At 31.4% G+C, this 25,626-nt stretch overlaps 1 protein-coding gene across 2 annotated transcripts in view; it reads left to right on the top strand.

Annotated features, from left to right (window-relative positions):
• LOC115876713 (zinc finger protein rotund-like) overlaps positions 1 to 25,626 on the top strand; it is a 567,417-nt gene that overhangs the window by 233,891 nt on the left and 307,900 nt on the right. For both annotated transcript variants that reach the window (XM_030892619.1, XM_030892626.1), the window contains exon 3: positions 8,546 to 8,707. In XM_030892619.1, the coding sequence (XP_030748479.1) occupies positions 8,546 to 8,707 (162 nt within the window). The remainder of the gene's footprint in view (positions 1 to 8,545; positions 8,708 to 25,626) is intronic.

The raw sequence follows: 25,626 nt of genomic DNA, 5'->3' as shown, positions 1-25,626 counted from the left end.
CAGTGTCCTGTTAAAAACCCCGTGAAAATCCGAAGATTGTTTTTACTTAAATCAAGGAAAATCTTTGATTTTTCTCGGTCGTAAGGTCTGAGGAACTTTTTCGAGTGTCTTAGACCGTTGGAGGACACCCATTCCAGTTTACGGATGGAGTCTTCCAAGTTCTTCAGTTCCGCTTTCAGTTGGTTCCCGCTTGGAAAACAAAACGGTTCTGGTCCAGTTAGTGGAGTGTTCGCTCCTTTTCTAGTTAGATCATTTGCTTTTTGATTGCCTTCTATCCCTTGGTGAGCAGGCACCCAGAGAAGGAGGACTTTATTTTCTTTGCCTAATTTGTTGAGTTTCTCTAGGCATTCATTGATCAACTTCGAATTGATGGTTACTGAGGGTACTGCTTGACTCTTGGGTATCCTGTTAGAAACCCCGTAACAATCCGAAGATGGTTCTTACTTAAATCAATGAAAATCTTTGATTTTTCTCGGTCCTAAATTCTGAGAAACTTTTTCGAGTGTCTTAGACCGTTGGAGGATTCCCATTCCATGTTACGGATAGAGTTTTACAGGTTCTTGAGTTCCGGTTTAAGTTGGTTTCCACTTGGAAATTAATATACATAAAAAGATTTTAGTAAATGAGAATTGTAATGTTATTTATAATAGAAGCCGGGAAATTGTGGGCATTAGGTTTGTTTTGGATTTAAATCATAATTAGAATTACGTTGTGATCCAATGTGGAGAGCTCCAGCAATAGAGAATAAAATTTAAACTGTTGCGGATTCCACGAACTTGGGAGATTCCTCGAATTTCTAAATGTTTTTGATTGTTAGAAAAATTGTATTCGTATACAGTCCTGAAATTATGGCTTAGTGGAGGACCTTTAAAAATAGTCCCTGATATTATTGCTTACTGGAGAACCTTTAAAAATAGAACCAGATGCTAATGTTTTTTTTTATATTTAACGGATATTTATTACAATTTATTTTAAATATATTAATGTTTCCACATAAAGGTTGATTCTCACTATACCTTCCATATCAGCTCCCTTCCGTTTCCCTTCCGTTTACATAAAATATTATATCGTGTAAATGAATAGGACAATGCACACTATCCGTTCCGTTTCCCTTCCGTTCAATATCCTTTTTTTCCATACATTTTTTTGGCGGACGGACTGAAGCGTATCGGAAACAGCGTTGTCAAGTTCTTACATTTGTACCAGCCCTGTTAACATTTTGCTGATATTTATTTATTCTTTCACCTATTAATTAGATCTATTACCTTTTTCAAAAGATACAAATTTTTAAAATAAAACTTTCATAATGATATAAATTGTACAATGAACTGATACGTAACGGAAGCTTACTTAGAGCGTCAATATAATAAAAAATACGGAACGCATAAGGAATGGATATGGAATGGAAACGGAAGGCATGTGAGAATCAACCTTAATTCTTATTTGAACGTTTCCATATTACCTAGAGATAAAATAATCTCTTTAACTAACCTATAATATCTCTAATAATCGCACTCTGCACTAAAATCTTTAAATAACTGAATAAATGAAGTAACATATCACATACTTAATAGTACCGTATGATCGAAAAAAAAAACGGCGTCCAGCTGGATGGGAAATGACAAATGACGATCGACGACGTTTCCCATATAAATTTACATATAAAATGACAGCGATCTTGATTTCATAGCCATCGCTGACTTCAAACTTCAAAGCAGAATCAGACCTATGTTGATATGAAAAATAAATCTTATTTTTACGTGAGGAATTTCCCCCGAGAGACGGCACATGCTTTTTGAAACACCCTGTATACGCTAAGTTAATACGTCACATGTCTTTATTTAATTCTCCAAAAATATTTTAATATAAACCAAAACCTTAAGTATTATGTGTACTGTATACAATTTAAATTTGATTATTTTCAATTATTGTAAACAAGCTAATGACATATTTCAGTGATAGTTGATAGCTTTATTATAAGCATCTTTAATACAAAAATAATGTCATTTTTTACAACAATGATGATTTGCCAGAAATTCATTTTTAAAACATTTGTTAGATTATGTCTAGATTGGTGAGTTTTATTTCAATTAGATATAATAAAAATTGATTTTTCGTGTCCATTAGTAAGACAGTAAGGCATTTTATTATTATATAGTTAGATAAATTTTTCTACAAAAAGAAAATTAATATAACATAACCTGTAAAACATGTAGGTTTTTTAATTAAAACGAAAATTTTAAAGAATCAATATCAATTAATACCGATTTATTGGTTTCGGCATCGACTTCGGCCACATTCAGTCATTATTTGCCTTCGGCTTCGACAAAAATTAGGCTGAAGTTTTTGCCGAAGATGAAAGTTTGGATATTGACCTGTAAGCTTTTATTTTGCCATATACAGTATTTCCCCGTATTGTCTTTACAAGAGGAATTTTTTACTTATTATTGATAATAAAAATCAGAAATATCACAGTTTGAAGCTCATCTAAAAGAATTTATGGCCTTCAGAAGTACGATACGATTGAAAAAAAAACGGCGTTAGAGATGGCTTGTAAATGAAGATTGCTGTCATTTTGTATATAAAATTGTTTGAGAAATATCATCGATCGCGCGCCCTTTCCAAGCCAACTAGACACTGTTTTGTTTTTCGATAATATAGTTTATATATTTACAATGCTATTTGAGGTTTATATCTTTCTCTATTATATGATTTCTATCTATACTTTATTATATTATTTATGTCAACTATGATTTACAATTATTATTTTGAGGCCATTGAAGATCCATCTCAACCAAAATTATTCCACAGGTTGCCGTGTTACTTGTAATAATGTGTAGTAATTAAGGACTAGATTAACCTTAAACCAAAGATTAAAAACACTTTCCATGGGTTAGAACTTTAAAAGTAGCCAGATAACCATCATAGTTCCTCATCATCTACCAAGTTCCTATTTAAGAAGCAAACACAAAAATAATATTTTAATACTACCTTGATACATTAGGAGCAGAAATATTTTAATATACGCTAGTGTAAAAGTTATGCTGTAAAATATTACAAAGGAGAAGAAGAAAGTATTAGATACCTACTTGTTCTGTACTTACGTTCTAAGGACTTTCAAGAGGTTCACATAAATTCAATTGATGTTTGTCCACAGAATGTGGCATTTTCCTATGTAAACCTGCAAAACTATCGACTATTTAATGTTTAAACAACTATTTGGGTCGAAGATGACGGCCATCCGACCAATACCGGAAGCTGTCATGGACAGTTCCGACTCTAGCGACTCCTGTGGCACAGTCGGTAACAATGAGCCTGGCTTGAATTTATACAAACCGGCTCTCAAATACAACGAAATTATGAACAAACTGGACAGTTACAATAACAATCAACTGTTACTGCCCACCCAGTTTTATAAAACTCTGCTGGCCAAAGCGGTCATGGCCAGCAGTAATGGCGACGACAAGAATAACGTTTACAAAAATATGTTTTTTGGGAAAGACAGGGATTTTGATCAGGTAAGTGGAAGGTACACGTTTTTAGTGAATATTTAACTTTATTATATTTGTTCTAGTAGGCCGATTTTGAGATTTATTTAAGCAATGTGTAGCTAAATTATTTGCAAAATAAAAACCTAAATCATCACAATACACCAAAACACTCTTACTTTTACAGTGGACGTGCGTTTCGCTAACCATGTTAGCATCATCAGCAGATGATTATACTAAACTAAAATACAATCTACAATTGGAGCTCGCTCAGTGGGCACAAAATGGGCGTGGCAAGATCTAGCCAACCGAGTCAGAACCCACCGAGCATAACAGTTAGATTTCCGCCACTAGACTAGTAGGAACAAAGAACTTGAAGGAGTTGGACCGTTGTCTCTGTTCATACTATCTTTACATTTATTAATTCTGATGCTTTCATATGCATCTAATTGCCTGTAATTTGAGACTTGTTTAATTAATTTCAAGTTATTTAGATCTATACAATGTCCTTTATCAACAATATGTTCGGCAACTCAAGATTTATCCGGTCTACCATATCTTATCTGAGCTAAATGTTCTTTAAATCTAGTTAATATTGATCTTATAGTTAGCCCAACATATATAATATATATAATAAATTATTTGGCTTTTTAGTATGTCTTCTTCTGTCAATTATACGAGGGAAAATAAAATGTTGATATTTTGGATAAAGTTAGAAACACCTTGTGGAGTTAGTGAGCCATGCAAAAAATGTAAAAACAATTTTATTATCTAGGTACACCTTTTTTCGATAGTTTATTTTTTGATTCATCCGAATATCTTTATTTTTGATGGAGAAATTCGCTTTTTAATAAGACAGTAATGATTTATAGCAATATTAACATTTTGGATCCTCATCAACACAGTTATAAAGCAGTGTTTACTGTTTTTGTAACGTCACTGTCATTGAAAAGTCATATTATTATTGTTTATTGACGTAGTATCTAGTAGAGATTGGTTTTAAGTATACCTACTGAAGTATCGGCTATAGTTGCTTTAATAGATCTAGGTAGAGATCAACTTTTGGACTTAAAACCATATCTGCTAGAGTAATTGCCCAACAGACAATAATAATATGATTTTTCAAGGACTGTGACATTACATAAATCATAAACACTATTTTATAGGTCTGTTGAGTAGCACCAAAAACAAAGGCATGGTAAAGCGAATATCTCCAAAAGAATAACAGGTACTGAGGTGAATAAAAAAAAACAACTATCGAGAAAAGATACACTTAGGTGATAAAATGATTTTTACATTACTGGCTTTGTTAATTTACTCCACATGGTGTTCGAAACTTTCACCAAAATATCAACATTTTGTTTTCCCTCGTATAATTGACAGATGGGAACTTTCATTTTTAATTTAGAAAGACATACTAAAGAGTCAAATAAATCAGTTACAAATTGCTTAAAAAATCATCAAGATAGGTTCACTACAACACAATATACAGGGTGATTTTTAACCTATACGCATAAAGTTGGGACATTATTGCTGATGACAAATAATGACTAATAATGAAAAAAAAAGTTAGTAAAATATTTTTTTTATGAAGATAACAAACACTAAATATTTTTATTTACGGAGATAACAAACTATTTGAAATAAAAACAAAAAAACCATAAATTCCCTTTAATTGAATGTGCATTACTGATAAAGTTGATAATTTTTTTTGTGAAAAAAAAATAAAATTATTTCAGAATCTAAATATATTTTGCTAACATTTTTTTTCATTATTAGTCATTATTTGTCATCAGCAATAATTTCCCAAGTTTATGCATATAGGTTAAAAATCAACCTGTATAAAATTTTAAAATACATGAAAATTTTAAGGTGTCCGTAACTAAATTTGTGGTTACTTGGTAGTATTGTCAACTGAGTTGGAGAAGAATAATAACTTAGCTTATTAGCTCTCGTTATATTGAGTGTGTCATATATTTATAAAACTCAAATACAATGTTGTAGTCATACTAATATTCAGAATAGGTATTATTATATAGTATTATTATATTTGTATATCTAATATTCAGAATAGGACTACCCTTTTTAGGGTTCCCAAAGGGTAAAAACGGGAACCGTATTACTAAGACTTCGCTGTCCGTCCGTCCGTCTGTCACAAAGGTCTAACTTATGAACCGTTATAGCTAGGCAGTTGGAATTTTTACAGATAATGTATCTATGTTGCCGCTATAAGAACAAATACTAAAAACAGAATTAAATAAATGTTTATAAATAAAAAAATACTTTTACTAAATATTATCTTTTAAGTAAGAATTTTACATAGAATCTTTCAAGTATTCGGTGGCCGCGTGGTTAAAGCGTTAGAACTATTCGCTGCTATGACGTTGGAGTCGTAGTAAGGCAGGTTCGAATTCTAGTCAAGGCGACTTTTAGTATTGAAAATACTTCTGGCCGCGTTTATATGGGACCCATCTTTGAAAAAACGACATGCTAGAAGCAACATGGGTTCAATAACCTGCCTGTCAACACGTACTTAAGTTGATAGAGCCGGCATTGATGAGCGAATAGGGCAAGGTCGAGTCTGGACCGGCGGATAAAGAAAGCGATATTATTTTAAAAGAAAATATGTCAAGGCATGGATTGCCAGGTTCAGTTTGGCTATTTTAATCTATTTCCGTATGAGAAACAAGGGGTAAATTATACGAGAAAGAGAAGAATCACATAAATAATAAATTTAGACTAATTACCATATTTTTTTATATGATTATTATGTTTTTAATTATCAACTTAGGACAAAGAAAAAGCTTGCATGGTTTCCACCGCCAACAGGCGTTAAAACAAATGAATCCAAGGCGTTGTCAAATATATATTGGGATAAATTGATAAGTTTTTACCGTTTGAATATTGTTGTAAATAATAATTATTATCATTTAATTAGTGCTAACTTATCAAAATTCACAACACGGCGAAATTTCAACAAAATCGGCCAACGGATCTTTGAAATATTAATAAAAAAATGTCTATTATGACTTGACACGCTGTATCTTTAAAATTATGCATTTCCGGACATTTTAATTAATGAATAATAAAATTATAATAATAAATAAAATTTCCGTTTATATTAACTTTTTCCCTTAAAAACACAAAGAATCACCTTCTGAAGTTGGCCAGATACTTAATTAACAGCCTGTATTTAAAAATGGCTAGCTAGCGATTTTGTAAGTAAAGCTATGTTTATTTTAATAGAAAAAAATACATTTCATAAAACATAAACAAACCCATAATTCAATTACTATACACTAATTAATTAATTTTAAATGTATCTAAATAGGCACTTTAATAAATGAAAAATGGACATGAGCACTTCATAGAGTATACCAAATATGTAAAAAAATTAAAAAAAAACATAAATGGCACATTAAAATCTGCATTATCTGAATTCAAACTATAGGTACCTAAACGGCCAATCAGCCAGACAACAGTCACAAGACGCCGACATCGATAACGCGATGAGCAGCTTTTTCAAGTAGCATTCCTTCAAATAAATTTTAATTTAAGTATTGTTAATACATTTAGTCATATTAATGATTATAGCCTGTATGATTTCTAAAATAAAAAATCCAGCGTGTTTTTATCAGAATAATTATTAAATGATAGTAGAAATAGTTAATATTTATTACGATGGTGCGTCCAAACCTGGGGAGACGAGCGCGAGACATTCCAAATTCGCTGTGTGGACGAGTCTCGCGAGAGCGTCGCGAGTCAACCCACGGAGCCTCGTTGCTATCCGTCCCCTGTCGGTTTTCTAACGGCCGAGAGAGAGAGATCAAAGAAAGCTCGAAAGTCTGGACGTGTTTTTGGTAGGCCCGCCCGATTGCGAGATATTAGCTCTGATTTATAAATTTCGACCATTTAAAATTAAGTAATCTCAAATTTTTAAATCGTACACCGTATGTATTATCATTTTTTCTGATAGAATTTACAAATTTTATGTCACTGATAATTTTTACCCTACCGAAATCCAACATTTCTTTAAACAAATTGAATTATTACAACATCTATTAATTATAGATATATAATATCAAAAAATGGCAAGAAAAGGTACCGAATTGTACGTATGTATAACCCAATAATAAAATAAAAAATAGGGTATTCCCATTAGAAAATATGTTATATCCGCAACACTTTTTTGATTTACCCTGTATACTCTATAGTAATGTTAAAATGTGCTTCTTAACCTTACCAATAACTTTTTTATTTTGCATTTTGTTCTAAAAACGTTAAAAAACGTATTATGTAAAAAACGTCATGTAAGGGATAAAGGGGAAAACAGCCAAAAGGGGGAAAACCGACGATGAATACCATGTTAAAGACCGAATATCATATTAAAAATACAAAAATTTATTACTGTATATGCGTTATTATTTGGCCATCGTTTGTTATATTCAATTGCAATTTAATATGTGTTTGGCTTTCTTTCACTATGATCCCACTCGGCTTGTCTCGTGGCAGGTTGGCGTAAAAAATGGATAGAAAATGTCTCGCTCTCGTCTCGCTCTTGTCTTGCTCTCGTCTCGCGCTCGGCTCGTCAGGTCTGGACGCACCATAGACTGCCGGAGTGGTGACGTCACGAATGTCAAATTGCTTTCCAAACAAGGTTTAGTTCTTTATATTTCTATTGAACTCTTCCAAATGACGTCACAAATTAATATAAAATGTAAAAAACAGGTGATTGCCGACAACCGCCGACTTGTATCTGGTATTTTCAATACGCCTATGATGGTTGCGCATGTTGCAAAATCTGTGAATTTTTTTTAATCGTTTTTTTTTAAATTTTACATATTTATTTTTACTTTTTACATATTTATTATTGATTAATACTAAATTACTTATACGCGCATTCAAAATTTCAGCTAAATCGGAAAAAAAGTTTATAATAATATAGTGTCTAATGTTGTATAGATAATGAATGGTACGGAACCCTTCGTGCGCGAGTCCGACTCGCACTTGACCAATTTTTTTACTGTATCTTAACAAATGTTTTCTTGCCTTTTCAGAAAGCGTTTGGATGGGACACATCACAAACTGGTGGCAGTCCCTCGGGGCCACAAGGAGGAGGAATGGGTGGTCAAGGGGCCCAGGGACTGGTTCACTGGATGAGCGTCATGGCAGAACACATGGATCCGGCTGTCTCGCACTACATGTCCTGGAACCAGGAGGTAAGTCCTATTTTAAGAAGTAGGGTAATGGAAAGAGAAGTTTAAGAAGCAATAAGCTACTTAATACAACATTCAAATAATACTTGTTATCATCAAACGGTATTTTGTTTTTCTACAAAAGAAGTGTCACACTCTTAATACATTAATTCCTATGGAGTAGATTATAATATTATAGAATTATTTAATAAGCTCCTGTATGTAGCAAAGTACCAGCTTGGTATACTAGAACCGTTCGATATACAAGGAAGGTAATGTGGTTCCTTAAATCAGTTTTTTCTTCGAAATTATAGTTTCTGAATACGGGATAGAAATACAGTTTTTATAAAAGTTGTTAAAAAATATTTCTTTCTAATTATAAGAAAAAAAAATGCAGTTGCAATGCAAAAAAGACGATTACGAAAAAAATGGTTTTAATAATTTTATATTACTAAAGTTATTACTAAAATATACGTTAACCAGTTTTTCTTTTGGATTCCATCAACTAACGTTGCATTATGTTTTTCTATTTTCTTGGTATTAAACCAAGACAGTAAGTATGAATAATCTTCTATCTTTTTCCTTTCTGGAGCAGTGTCAGTTTTTTTTAACATTGTTGCTTTAAATAATGTTTCTGCCTTTATATCAGGTTTATTCCTCGACACAAAATAAAAAAAATATTTTTTTAGACGACATTACGTTGAATCGCAATGGAAACCTGCTTGTCAATGGTTTTCTACGAGTAAAAGTAAGTTTTTAATTTAAAGGAAAAAGTTAAAGGTTTTTTTTTTGTTTTTATGTATTTTATATATATTTTTTTCTATGTGTTTCTGCTTCAGAAAACGGAAGGAGATATACCTCTCGAAATATTAAGCATTTTTTGTCGTTTAGGCAAATTAGTTTGACTAGTAAAAAACTACCGAGAAGCTGGGTTTTGTTTGGATTTAAGACAGTGGTGTTTTTTTCAAAAAAATAACTTTTTATTTTGCATATTTTCCTTCCAGTAGCGAAAATCGAAGTCTTCTTTCAAGAATTGTTGCTAGATGATATACCGGGTGCGTCTCAAAAGTGGCTCACCCCCTATAACTTTTTTATTTTTTCAGATAAAAAAAAGAGATTTGGTATGTTAGTATATGATATAAATTAGGATTGATTGACGTATTCAATTCTTTTCGGCCACTTCCTGTTTTACCGGAAATAATTACAACTTTTGATTTTTAAATGGCACCCTGGGTATTTTTTACTTTATTCGATAGAAAATTACATTCTGAATAGAATGACATATCATATGTCAATTTTTGACATTTTTGCTTACAACAAAATTGAATTTTAAATTTCAATCTAGAGTGCCATGGCTGTGTTAAAAACACTAATTTTTAATCAAGGAGCCTTGGAAAAATAGATTTGATCGTCTAATGTTATTCGTGTCTTGTCCTAGCCGGTTAAAAAATACCCAAATCGTATTTTTAATCATATCTCAATTTTTTCAAATGGAACGAGAGTGGCTCATTAACATATTTGAAAAAAGCATTTTTTTACGAATAATTTTGTACCACACACTTGGTATTTCGAGTCAAATTGTCGTTATGAATCGCATGTTGCAATTTCAAATAAACCATATTCGAAAATGTCAAAAGTTGACATATGATATGTCATTCTATTCAGAGTATCATTTTCTATCGAATAAAGCAACAAAACATCGAGGGTACCATTTAAAAATCCAGAGTTGTAGGCATTTCCGGTGAAACAGGAAGTGACAGAAAACCATTGAATACGTTAATCAATCCTAATTTATGTCAGATATTAATATACCAAATCTCGATTTTTTATTTGAAAAAAATAAAAATTTCGGGACGCACCCGGTAGATATTTTATAAACTGTTTTTATTTTATCTGTAGATTTTATATTAATTTTACCGATATTATCGATAATATCGATAAAAAAAAAACTATTGATAGAGGAAAAATTAACCACATAATCCTCAATTCATTCACACGCCCCTGTAATTTCCGCATTTACAAAACATTGAGCATTACTTCATTGGAACATTCATATATATTTCAATATGAAAATATGTATATTGTCATTGCCCCAAAACAGTCATAGAACTAACCGAAAATACGAACAACCCTCCTTACATCCATAAACTGGCGGGGACCCTCTCTAACCCATAAACTGTTTTCTGTCCCTTTTGTGCCGATGCCCAATCAAAAAAACATTTTACGTCAGTGAATGTGCGCGGTACCCTTTTGTCCGTAGATTTATCGGACCAAAATTGCCTTCTGCTACCAAAACGTATTGACGTTTTAATTTATTCCGCAGAGAACCTGAATGCATCATAAATCATCCCGTTTTAAGCTCAATGAATTTGTCTCCAGTTTTAAACGCTGCCGTTTTGACTGCGCTTTGTTTCTTTCGGGTTCTCCTGTTTTTTTTTCGAATAATAGCCTACTGCGGCCTTAGACAGATGAAAGAAAGTCGAAAATAAATGCAAACAGCAGAGTCACGGCCTACCTGACGGAACAAATCTGTAGATAGAGGAGAGAACGTTGTTTTTTTTTCGGTATCTAAAGTCAATGAGTTTTCTTTCGGGTTTTAGTCTTGGTTCATTTTACGGTTTGCCCTCCTGTACGTGCTTTATGGAGAGTTTTTTTGATAGATGTCAATATTATTTAATGAAATAATGTTACTGTTTAGGGGCGTATATTATACAGGGTGGTCCGAATTGTACTCCGAAAACTTCGGCAGCATATTCTGCAGATAAAAATATGTAAAAAAGTTCGTATAAATGTATGTCCTAAAATGCTTACTTTCAGAGATACAGGGAGTAGAAGTTTCATTTTTATTTCGATTTTTTCTAAATAATTTCTGAAGTAACGTCAATATTTCGATGAAAATTGGTGTCTGGGAGTTTTTTGACATGAGAAATTTGATTTTGTTATCAATATGACTCCTACTAGTAGAGGGCGCCACCTACATGTATTTTAACTGTTTTGAAGGGTAATAACTTTTTGTCCGTACCTGTATAAAACTATCGAGTGAAAAAATATACATCTCTGTGACTTTTTACGTAAAAAATGTCTCTTTGCAAAAATTGCTACGAGCAACAGTTCTTAAGATATTTTGAATGGAAATAGACAATACATGTCATTATTGACGAAAAATAAACACATTGCCGTTGAGTAGATTTCACTGAAATAATAAATTTCGGAAATTTTTGTTTTTTTTAAATTAATCATAAATTTTTCTGCAAAAAATGATGATAAAACAGTTTCTGTTGAACTTTTGTCACAAAAATATTTAAAATTTATGATTTCAGTCTAATAACTATTTAGTCAGCATGTTTAATTTATCAACAGTTTAATTTTTCAAACCACCCTGTATACATTTCTAAAAAATCTTAAAATATGTAAAAAAATAAAATAAAATATACGTGTTTAAGCGTTTTTTCGGAAACTTGGCCGTTTTTTAAATAAAAAATATTGTAATATTTGAGGGGTGGAACTGGAATTTCGAAAAATCCCTTCTTATTGAACCTCTACACCCTAGAATCAACCTGTATGCCAAAACTGAGCTTCTTACGTTGAGTGGTTTGAGCAGGATCGTGATTAATCAGTATGTCAGTCACTTAAGGATTTTATATATTAGTATAGATATAAGAATAAAAGCAAATGAAATTAAAAGTCAAAAAACATAGGTACCTAATGTAAAAATAATGATTAAAAAGTAAAATATAAGTTATTATTTGTGACGTTTGAAAAAAAATGAGCATGTTCCATTCGGAGTAAAAATGACTTTTTATACTTCGCCTGTATTACCAAATGTACAACCTCGCCACAAAAAGTATCATTTTTACTCCTAACAAAACAATATACGCTCAACAAAACAATTTCGCTCCTTCTCATTTAGAAGTGAATGACTCTTTTGTTTGGATTTTTTGGTTATAATGTTTATGTTTTTTTATCAGCGTGTTATTTTTTTATGTTATAATATTCTTTTTTTGTAATAGTTAGTTTTATTTGGGAATAAAGACATTTTATTATTTTTTTATTATACTATGATTTTTCCAAATAAATACTCCGTATATAATAACAGCGATTTTTAATTCTAACCCAAATCTGACGTTGTTTTTTTGGTATGTTAGGTTTGGTTAGTATGATACTTTTTTCTTTATAAACAGTTCACGTTTTTTTAAGTTTCTATTTTTATTTTCTGTTTGATGTATTGTTTTGCTTGTCTTCAAAGTAATTGTTTTTCCATAAAGAGGTACTGATTAAAGTTTATTTTTATCATGTGTACCTATATATACCCAATATGAAAATTTTGACGTTTGTCTATTAATTTTTTTATTTTGTGTTGTTATTTTCATCTTTGTTATTTTTGTTACAAAATTATTAATAAATTAAAATCAGTGAAATGAGAACTTCAAATCTGAGCAACCAAAAAAATTAAACGATTGAGAAAAAAAGCCAAAAATAAATGTTACAACAAACCATTTTACAAATACATTAATATTATTATGGCTTCCATGGTAGGCTGTAATTTAAAATCCAATTAATTTGGAACTAATTTTAGAATCCACTGAAAGGTGTACACTGTTTTCCAGGTCGAGACAATATGACACAGCGAATTTTGTCACCCTTTTTTAAGCAAGCATGCCATACAATTTTCTTACCCCTTTGTAGCTTTCTAATAAGCCGGTTTGTTATTCGACTCTTAAAAAAAATAAGTCCGTTGGCACATATTTTTTTTCAGTTCCAAAAAAATCTTTGCCAACACCCTTTCAGGTATGCTCTTTTTACACTTTTTTTCTCGTTAAGAAAAAAAAGTACGTATCCCTATATGTATCTAGATATTTGCATGTGGCATAAAAAATATGGCTAGGGTTATGATTTTTTTCGCGTTTGAATAAATGTATGTTTTAAGATGTGTCGAATGTTTGAACGACACAGGTAAAAATAAATTTAGAATTGAATACTCATGAATAAGTAATTCGTTTTTTACTGAATGGCAAATTATAAAAAAGGTGATACGAACATTGTAACTTTAAATTTGCGTTTTATAAAATAGTATATTGTTTTATTAGGAGTATCTAAAAATGATACTTTTTGTGGTGAGGATGTACGTTTGACATTATACAGGCGAGGCACAAAAAACTCCAAATTACTCCGAATAGAATATGCTATTTTTTTCAAACGTCAAATAATTTTTAAACAATAATTTCAAACTTTGCAAATTATATAAAAATGTTTAAAAGCAATATCTTGTAAGTAATTATATATGGAGAAACTGTGGTTTCCCTTGTTGAATTTGGCACTTTATGTCAGTTTAATAATACATGGTGTCAAAAAATAGTGTATCTAGCTTCGTTGGGTAAATCTACAGATAAAAATTAAACATAAAAATCCTATGAACAGAAATTGCACCCCTCGAAAGGTAAATAAAAATAACATATTTTGTTTATTTTTGAGAACCATTAGGAGTATACAGACTGGACCAGCGTAGTAGTAACATAGGCAGAACCGGACGAATTAGCGTATACCCGTCCGCCACGCCGGATAAAAAGCAGGCAAAAAAATGCCATAAAATAAAAATAGGTAGATACGTGATAAGAATGTTTCAGAATTTGTATTTATTCGTGTTTTAATCTCCAAAACGAATACATAGATTCTCGCGACAGTTCTCGTGTAAAATTTATTTTTTAAGTAAAATAATGTTTACGAAGTTCGTGAGAAAATTCAAATTGTAAAATGGTATTTCCAAAATAGGTCTTATGGGGATATACAAACAATTTTTCTACAAACTTTTATAAACAGGCCAATTCCATCTTTACCTACTATATCAAGAGTTATTAATAATTTTGAAACACATGGGTGCATGGTCCCACAAAAACACAAAAAGCCTGATGTGTTGATTAATGAAGAACAGGAGTTAAAGCAAGTGTTCATTTGTGCTACCGCGGATCAAAATCCCACGTTTTCAAGTAATCAAATTGCTGAGGTAAAGAGTCCTAAAAAGAATTAAAGTACGATAGGTACCGATCGTATAAAAAGCGCGCGCAAAACTCAAGAAATTTTCCAAGAAGACCAATTTCGACGTATGGCGTTTGGTGAATCTGTATAATGGAAAAAACCAATTTAGATGAAAACTTTATTCGGCGTATAGTTTTCAACGACGAATCAAGTTTTCCTTTATTGAGTCGTCATAACCCTACACAAGTACGATATTGGTCTCGGGAATATTTGCACAGATATTTTGAGGTACGCACGCAATATCCTCAAAAGCTAAATGTTTGGGGTGGTTTTGTAGGGGAGCATATGATTGGTCCATTTTTTATAGAGGGTAATTTAACTGTTGCAAAGTATTTGGACTTATTACAGCAACAGATTGTCCCTAGAATTCATGAAGGATTCCACAATATCTGGTTTCAACAAGATGGTTGCCCTGCCCACAATGTGCCCGTATTGTTCTAGATATTTGAACAATACTTTTTCCAACCGTTTAATTAGTGGACATGGAACTATTTTGTGGCCCGCTAGATCACCAGATCTTTCTCCCAATGATTTATTTTTGTGATGTTATGTAAAATCCAAAGTGTATGGTCATAATAGGGCTAATAATCTGAATGAGTTTCCAGTAAAAAATGCGAGAGGCTTCCCAAACTATTAGACCTAATATGTTAGCCAATGTCAGACGGAGATTTTACGACCGCCTAGGCTTCTGTTATAACTTTTTTTTATTTAGAGTAATATTTTAGTTTTTTTTGGGTTTAGAGAATTTATTTATTTTTAGTTTTGGCTTGTAAACACACTCAAATAATAAATATTCAAGTATTTTTATTTTAAATGTTACCTTAAACGAAGGTAAACACTTAAAATGAAAATAATAAATACTCGGCACTCCTCGCGTCGTATTCCTAGTGTCACGACCGACCCGTCCCAGCACAACTGCAACTGCGTACTGCCTGACCAGCCGACTAGCCGGCAGTGAATCTCGAATACGAACGCAAATCGGGTAAACGTAAATTCGTCCGGCAACTTGCTATGTTACTAGTAGCCTGGTCTTCTCTGTATCCATTGTGCGTCATCTCTTGTTGTTTTTAACCAATTTTATTGGTTTATTTAAAAAATTACAGATCATATTTCAATCATTTTGGATTGACGCAACGATGAACGATATATGTACGCATATGCGTATGAACCCGACTTAAGATTTTTGAGGCTTGTCAAACTCTGGCCTAATTATGGGTTATAATTTTGTGTCAAATTATGTCAAATACCGATTTGCGAACTGCTTTTCAATTTTGGTTCGTGTTATTAGTTGTGTGTTTTGTGTTTTTTGTAGTTAAGTGGATGAAAAATGGAGGGAAACTTAACTGTAGACCTAGAGCACAGTTTTATAGTTAATATTCGGTGCCCAGACCGATAGTTTTATACACAAATAAAGTTAATATCAGTAAAGTTTGTATGCCATCTTGTATATAGATACGGAACTAAAAACTGGAGTAGCTGTAAAATAAAATCACACAATAGGTAAATAATGGATTTTAATACTGCAGAAACAGTGTCAAAAGGTACTGGTTTAAAAAATTAAGATTAAAGTTAATTGATCAGCTTTTAAGGTATAAAATTCAGTAAGTGTTATTATTAATAAAATATTTTGTTTTATTTATGTTGCGTTTTATTTATTACTGTGCAATATTTTTTTTATTTGTACATAAGTTATATTGATAAATATAATAATAAATGCAGGAAGTTTCTTGAAGCTTGAAAGTAAGAAATAGTTCTTTTTAATATTTTCTTGGTATGTGGTGTTTTGTTTAAAATACATCCTTGTTTATTTTGCACACATATATTTTGCTTTTACATATACCCTTTTTTTGAATTAAATAACTCGATTAGATTTTTTTCAGTTTTATACAGTTTTTTTCACAATATTTTGAAGTAATCACTTGTCACTCAAATTCTAAATATAGGTATTCAATTGTATAGTCTGTCCAACGATAAGATCCCTGACAGTGATAGATGTGTCTGTCATTTTAATTTCAAAGTAGTTTATTTTATTTTACAAAAAAATAAGTTGGTACAACTGGAACGCATAGCAGGAAATTAATATATTTAAAATTTGACTGATCTTTATCAGTCAAATTCAAAATCGAATCACTTTTGATTACTTCAAAATATTGTGAAAAAAACTGTATAAAACTGAAAAAATGTAATCGAGTTATTTTATTAAAAAAAAACGGTATGTGTTAATACAAAACAAACAAAAACAAAACACCACATACCAAAAAAATATAAAAAAACTACCTATTTCTTACTTTGAAGCTTCAAGAAACCCGCATTTTTTTATATTTATCAATACAATGCACAAATACAAATTTGTAATATTCCACAGGAATTAATAAAACAACATATATAAAACAAACTATTTTATTAATACTTACACTTACCAAATTTTATACTTTGAAGGTTGATTAATTAACTTTAATCTTATTTTTTTTAAGCCAGTACCTTTTGACATTATTTTTCTGCAGTACTACAATCCATTATTTACCTATCGTGTGATGTCGATATTTTACAGCTACTCCAGTAGTATAATATGTTTAGTACGATCCTTGTAGCATATACGAGATGCACTTATCTACGACGAGACGGTATACAAACTTTATTGATGGTAACTTTATTGGTCTATAAGACTTTCTGCCTGGGCAGCGACTATTAACTATAAACTGTGTTCTGGTTCTAGAGTTAATTTTCCCTCGATTTTTCCTCCACTTGACTTCAAAAGACACAAGACAGTCAAAACACACGTAATAAAACGAACTTAATGACGTAATAAAACGGAATCAAAATGCATCATCTTCCAAAACGCAGATATTTGTCATAGTTTGACACCAGAGGTTGACACAAAATTATAACCTATAATTTGGCATGACTTTGACAAGCCTCAAAAATCTAAAGGCGAGTTCATACGCATCGGCGTCCGCTTGTCGTTCGTCGTTCCGTCAAACCAATAAAATTGAAATATGATCTGACATTTTTGAAATAAACCACTAAAACTGGTTGAAAACAACAAGCAACGACGTATGATGGATTTATATTCAAACCCGTCCATAGTTAACTTAAAAAATATTAGGAACTTTTTTTTAGTAAAAGAAATAGGTCGGTATGGGACGTCATCTACTTTTCTTCTGTCATTGTCTGTCGAAATCTTACCTGAGAAAAGAAACAGAGTATACCAACTTATTTCATTATAAAATAAAATAAACTACTTTGAAATTAAAACGACACTGTCAAGTATTTTGTCGTTGGACAGACTATATACGTATTATTATCTTACACGTGTACAGGGTGGGTCAAATTCGACGCTTTTAAATGGAAACACCCTTTTCTATAGGAGATAGACAAAAACTAATATCGGTGTCTGGAGCTCAATTTTTGTCAAAAACATGATGGTGAAAAACGCATATCGATATCTGTTACCGTTTCGGAGTTACGGGGTGTTTTTAAAAAATATGTATTTTTAACAAATCGCTATAACTTTTTTGCTATGGAAAATTTCGTATTTTTATGAAAACATTTCCAAAGCAACTTTTTACGTAGAATTTAATGGTTTAAGTATAATTTTTTTTAAATTAATATTTTAAGAATTATCAACAGAAAATTTGATTTTTTATATAGGACACCCTGTATATTTTTAATTTATTAAAAAGAATTTAAAATTACCTTTCCTAAAATCACACTTGATATTTTGCTCGATTCCTCTTCGAGATATAGAGTATATAAAAATTCGCCCGCTTTAGATAAGTAGGCGTTGAACGACACCGGCTGTAATGCAAAAAAATTCTAGCTGTGAGCATCAATTAAAACGAAAATAATATTTGCTATGAGAGATACAGAATTTTATAACAATTTAAAATATATTTAACCAACCCCAACACATTTAAACTATATCTAAATAACAATAAAAATAAATAGCAAACCAAGACATGAGATTTTGCTACAGGTGTTCGACATATCGACCGTCTTCTGTTATGGACAGACGGGACAGTTTTTGAACATTTCTCGTGGAATTCATTAAATCATTGGGGGTGAAAGATACCCTCTCATAACTGCTAAGTATTTCTAATTCTTGTCTAGATAATACGGAAGAATAAGGATTTTATATATACGTTTATTCTTCCGCAAATATATCCAAATATATCCATAGGATTAGATCCATGGGCACTAAGTCAGGCGGCCTCGATGGCCAACGGCTGGGATATTGATTAGCTATTCAATTATTCTTGAAATTGGCTGCAAAAATTTGCTGATAACTTCAGCATTCAGAGGCGGTGCGTCGTCTTCCTGGAAAAATATGTTTTCGAGTTCCATTAAGGGCATATCATCAATAAGGGGTCCAAAGCCTACTAGTTAAAACTGGCGAACTTTTAAAAATTCTGTATTTCGAAGGGGATTATAACAAAATATCAAGTGTGCTATATTTTTGGAAAGGTAATTTTAAATTCTTTTCAGTTAATTAAAAATATAGGGGTGTCCCAAATAAAAATCAATTTTTCTGTTGATAACTCTTAAATTATTAATTTTAAAAAAAATTATACTTAAACCATTAAATTCTACGTAAAAGGTGCTTTGGAAATGTTTTCATAGAAATACAAAATTTTCCATAGGAAAAAAGTTACAGCGATTTGTTAAAAATGCACATTTTTGAAAAACACCCCGTAACTCCAAAACGGTAACAGATATTGTTGTGCGGTTTTCACCATCATATATTTGATGAAAATTGAGCTCCAGACACCAATATTAGTTTTCGTCTATCTCCTATAGAAAAGGGTGTTTCTATTTAAAAGCGTCGAATTTGACCCACTCTGTACATATTGAGAATTAGTTGGATCAAGGCTCCGTTGGATCAAGGCAGCAGTGTTTACAAAAAAAGAATTATTTTATTTTGTAGATTTTCTAGGCCCATTTAAGTTTAATGGGTTTATAAAATAGTTTTTTTTTAGATATTTGTCTTGATTAAAACAGGATAGTAACATGTTTATTCACTGCGAAAAAAAATCTTATTCTTAAATTTATGAGGGTCCATGTATTGTTATCAGTCAACACATTATTATTGATCTCGACCCATAACTCACGAACATTCGAAGAACAAAAACTCAACACCTTTGCTACCTTCCAGTCCAGGTCTATTAAAATTCAATAAGCGCAATCCCAAACAGGCATTAAAAATGGTAATCTTTCGAATCTAACCTCACTAATAAAGGGCTCGGGTATATAAGACAAAACCTCACACTTGAGCGCGTCGCAATAGGCTCATTCGCGCAACATACGATTACAGGGGGACCACTAGATAGAATAATGGAGAATATGCAAAACTAAGACCTTCCTGTATGCGTTCTTCCTAGGCAACACCCCGCGGAGAGGGTCGCGGCCTGCCCTTTAAGACAACGAGAAGAAGGGTTGAAGTTCAGCCTAATCTCCGGTGCTTTTTTGCATAGGGCCGGGATTTTTTATGGTAGAGCTGCTAACGACGATGATTTGAATTTTTTTGTCGCCTCGGGACGGGTTTAAGGTAATTTTGCGCACGGAAATTGCATTTCCCATGAACGTAAAAATCTGGTTTGGGTGGTGAATTTTTTCTGGCCGAATTATTACGAGGTAGGCTAAATGGATTGTCGTTATGCGTTAACGGAAAAGATATTTAATTTTTTTGGTCGCAAACGCTAAACATTATTAATTTTTATATTGACAAAGAGGTTAGAATTAAAATGGATCATGTCCAATTTTCTACTATTTTAAGATAATCGACTTTATATAGGGTGAGTTTCCTACGATGTTCTTTATGGGTATCTCGGAAACTACCAGAGATAGAGAGTCGGTTAAATGGGGAAAGAATTGCAGTTTTGTGGGGTCATGAACATGCGTTTTTCAGATTTTCGAAAATGTTCATGGCTTACTAGATATTTAAAAAAAAACAAATTTCGCCTATTTTAAAAATTGTCCATAATTTCATTATAATCTATTTTAGACAGAAAGTTGCCAGATAAAAGTTGTAGATAATCACATCCTTAATGAGATTGTGTCCTCCGTTTTTTTCTAAAGCCTGTCATTTTTTACATGACACAAACATATGTTTTTTTTTAAATGGAAACCATAGTTGGCCATGACTTCATAAAAAGCACCATTTTTTAAGCTTCTTAGCGATATAAGCTATATGTTTTTTTTTTTCGAAAAATTACTGAGTTATATATAGCCAGTTCTTATAATTTTTAAACAATTTCACCATGGGAACAAGTTCAATCGTCGTTGCTTTCAGAAATGTGAAACTGTCACATTTGTGTGTCATTGTCAAACTTGTCAACTTTATAAATTAAAATAAACAAAAATTGTAAATATGCATTTTTCAAATGAAGAAAAGCGTGTAGGATTATTGGTTCAACTTTTCTTGGCCATTCATTTTCGAGGATACGTTGACCGGTGAACGTTACATTTTTTAGAAAAGTTAAATTTAGATACTCGCGCTTCAATAGAATTGTTCCAACATGACTTTCATTATGACACTCCCCCTAATAATGAAAGAAATGTTTTATATCATAATTATGCAAATTCAGGGATAGGAAGAGGTGGACCAATTGTATGGACCTCCTCGATCAGCTGACCTATCCATTTTAGATTTTTTAGGTGGTATGGTTAACAATAAGGGTTACAAAAGAACTTATGTATTAAGAGAAACACTCGAAGAGGCGGTACGGGAGAAGTTTATTAAAGTTAACCGGCCGCAATGATATTAATTTTTAAGGTTTTAGTTGGTGTATAGCCTAAACTTCAAATTTACTGATTACCACAGCCACTATGACATAAAGAGAAGACATGTAGTTATCTGTTTAAAAAATTAAATTGTTTGAATATCATTTATCATTTAATATTGGCCGTAGCTGTCTTGGAATTGAGAGATTAAAAAATTATTATAATTTTTTTTTCATATGGAAACCTTTGTTTATTTCACTAGTGAAAAGGTATAGTTTGAAAACCTATATTTGTCTGGTTTTTAACCAGTAGCCTTTGACTTTAAACGGCAAGCGATGTAAAAAATATATCTGGTCATGTCATATTGCTATCCTTTGTTAAAAAATCAGTATGTCATCGATCTTTATTTCCAAACCAACTTTACGCCGTTTTTTTTTCTTGGTTAAATGATTAATATCAAATATTAGATATCACTAAAATACGAGATATATTTTTATAAATACACTATAAAGTTTTAACAGGCAGTAGGTATATATAATATACGAAATTAAAATAATTAGTTTTTTGACAAAAGCAGATAAATTGTGTGATTGTTTGACACAAAGGAAAGCTAGATAAAATAAAAAAATACGCTTTTAAACTAAATATTAAATACCGACTTATTTTAGGTATAGAAACATGTATATTCAAAAAGTAACGAATTGAAAAACCTTTTCACTGATGGTGAAATAAAAAACGTGGGTTTTATTTTAATTCAATACATATCAGTTGTGGTGGATTGAGTAGGTAATGAAAAATAAAAAAATAAAATAAAAAACAATTAATGAAAATTAAAGGAAAAATATTTGTAACTACTTATAGGCAATAAAATATTAATCAGTCACAGGTTATTCTCTACACTGAATTTCTTCCTTCGTTAAATTGGGTTCCTTTTTTGTGAGATAAGACGATAATCTGCCAAAGTAAAAGAGGAACGACGGGAATCTTAAACGGCACGGCGGTTGAGACAACGCCAATGTTAAAACCATAACTGCCGCTAAATGGCTTACAAGTGTTTCGTTGGCTACAACAGATTTATCGCCTGGTCTAAGTGGCACGGCGAGATGAATCCCCTCGCCCGACAAACTTATGCGACAGATATTCGAAGGAACGAAAGAAAACAGCACACCGTCATCACACGTACGTACACAGACACAAAACGCGCTCGAATGAGATAAAAGTTCAAACATTTATAAAACTCGAAAAGGATATAATATATATATATATATATATATATATATATATATATATATATATATATATATATATATATATATATATATATATATATATATATATATATATATATATATATATATATATATATATATATATATATATATATATATATATATATATATATATATATATATATATATATATATATCGTTTTAAAAAAACGTATGCATATGTGCAACTCTCGTCTTTGGAAGTGAATGATATAGATTTTTCAGTGAGAATATAATACAGGGTGGTCCGAACTGTATTCCGGAAACTTCGGCAGCATATTCTGCAGATAAAAATAAGTAAAAAAGTTCGTATAAATGTATGTCCTGAAAAGCTTAGTTTCGGAGATACAGAGTGTAGAAGTTTCATTTTTATTTCGATTCTTTCCAAATAATTTCTAAAGTAACGTCAATATTTGCATGAAAGTAGGTGTCTGGGAGTTTTTTGACCTGAGAAATTTGATTTTGATGTCGATGTGACACCCATTTGTAAGGGGCGCCACCTACATGTGTTTTAACTGTTTTGAAGAGTAATAACTTTTCGTCCGTACCTGTATAAAAGCACTGAGTGGAAAAATATACATTTCTTCAAAAATCGCTACGTGTAACCGTTCTCAAGACTCAAGATATTTATAATGAAAATAGTCAATATATGTCATTATTGACAAAATAATAGATATTTGACTAAAATAATAAATTCAGGAAATTTTTATTTTTTTAAATTAATCATAAATTTTTCTGCGAAGAAATGATGATAAAACAGTTTCTGTTGAACTTTTGGCATAAAAACATTTCAAATTTATGATTTCAATCTAATAACTATTTAGTCAGCATGTTTAATTTAAGTCAATGATGACAGGTATTGATAATTTCGATTCCAAATAACTCGAAAACCAATACTCGTAGCGATTTTTACCAAGAGACATTTTTTATGTAAAAAAAGTCGTAAATGTACATATTTTTACTCAGTAGTTTTATACAGAGGAAAAGTTATTACTCTTCAAACCAGTTAAAAAGTATGTAGGTGGCGCCCTCTACTAGTAGGAGTCATGTTAACATAAAAATCAAATTTCTCATGTCAAAAAACTTCCAGACACCAATTTTCATCCAAATATTCACGTTACTGCAGAAATTATTTGAAAAAAAAACGAAATAAAAATGAAACTTCTACACCCTGTATTTCCGAAACTAAGCATTTTAGGACATATATTTATATGAACTTTTACACGTATTTTTATTTGCGGAATATAGCTGCCGATGTTTCTGGAATACAGTTTGGACCAGCCTGTATATGGTTTTAAAAATATGTATCATTATAGATTTTTCTGTAAGAATATATATGATTTCGTCATCATATTCAAATCATGACAGAAAAATACTTTTAAGTTTAAATAACAAAAACCCCTGTTATACATAGCCCTATATCATTTAGTGTGTCCGTATTATTATCACTCCATTTTGGACAGTTATTGATGTAAATTGCTGCGAAGAACTCTACAGAGTACTTTATTGGATGAAAGAGTACCTAGAAAGAACTTTACAGCGATCTCACGGGTCTATACTCGAATATTCCTTGTCATTTACAGGCCGTCATTGCCCTCACACATCTAATTTGTCCTCTCTCGATTTACCATTCAGTTTGAATGGCTCGTGTAACTGGAATCCATAAGTTCTTATTTTTCAAAACAGAATGAGAAAAGTATCCTACACCCCCGGAAGTATCAAAAGTTATAGATTGGTAATATAGTTTTATTTTGTCCTCTCAATGCTCATTAAATTCTGGCTGTCAGAAACAAGACATGGCGAATTGGACGAACTGACATGAAGCCCTAATATTATTAATATTTGTAGTATTTCTGCATCCAGTCTGTAATGTAATCTACACTAAACAAGTATGAATATCTTTCTAAATATGTAGTATCTCATTTCGGTAAAACTAGACGAATTGGTAATGCAATAAGACGATGTCTTGAATATCTTCATGTTATTTTAATATTTAGGTATAAAATGTATAGTAATTAACGTAAGACTTATTTAACAACAGTGCACAGAACAGTGCAGGAAGAGAATGATCCTCTTTTGTAACTTACTTTATACCATTAGAGATTAATTCCGGTTGCCAACCTCCATCTCATACAATATTACTGAATTTTTAGTAAGTCGAGGATAAAATTTCAAAATTTCTGGAAATGAATTGGTATGGAATGATTCTCAGGGGTCCACAGCATGATATAAATTTCTATCTTTAGATCTAGTTTTCACCGTTTTTGACGAGTTTTGGGAATATAAAGCAGTTATCCGATAAACTATAAAATGAAAATATATGGAAAAATAGGCAAATATAATTCATAAATTTATATTGTATAATATTGCATAGGTAGTAGAGTAAAATATGCACAAGATATCTTCAATCTATATGTTCAGCATATACTAAGGGTCGGCATTTCTGGTCTAGGGTGCCGGTTTTCATGTGTACGAAGAGTACGGTCAACACGCTTAGTAAAATAAGATGACTGTAGTTATGTAATAAATACTTCGTATTTTTGCTCACTCCGACTTACTAGATTTCCATAACGACTCACTCCTATACATGTAAACGCCGACCTAAAGGTTTGCTTGCCAGCGGGGTATATGTTTTGTCCTTATTAGTTGGCCGATAAAACACACTTAAGCGTAATTTACTTTTAGGAAGTCTCCAGAAAAAAAAAACAGATGGCCTGCCATTCCTTTACAGTCGACCATCATCTTAAATACAACCTTTTATCTCAAAGTGGAAAATATTTATCCAAAATTATGTTGACTACTATTTGATTTGACACACAATTTTTTTTAATATTTCCTTAAATATTTTCTATTGTATAGTTAAGTTTAAATTGGTCTGATCTAAATAATTGGGTTATTATAATGGCAATTAGGATTATACTT

Source organism: Sitophilus oryzae, unplaced genomic scaffold (genome assembly GCF_002938485.1).
Source record: "Sitophilus oryzae breed Bouriz unplaced genomic scaffold, Soryzae_2.0 scaffold_1059_pilon_pilon, whole genome shotgun sequence".
Classification (NCBI taxonomy): Eukaryota; Metazoa; Arthropoda; class Insecta; order Coleoptera; family Curculionidae; genus Sitophilus; species Sitophilus oryzae.
The sequence above is the reverse complement of the archived record's forward strand: the minus strand, read 5'-3'. Positions and strand labels throughout refer to the sequence as shown.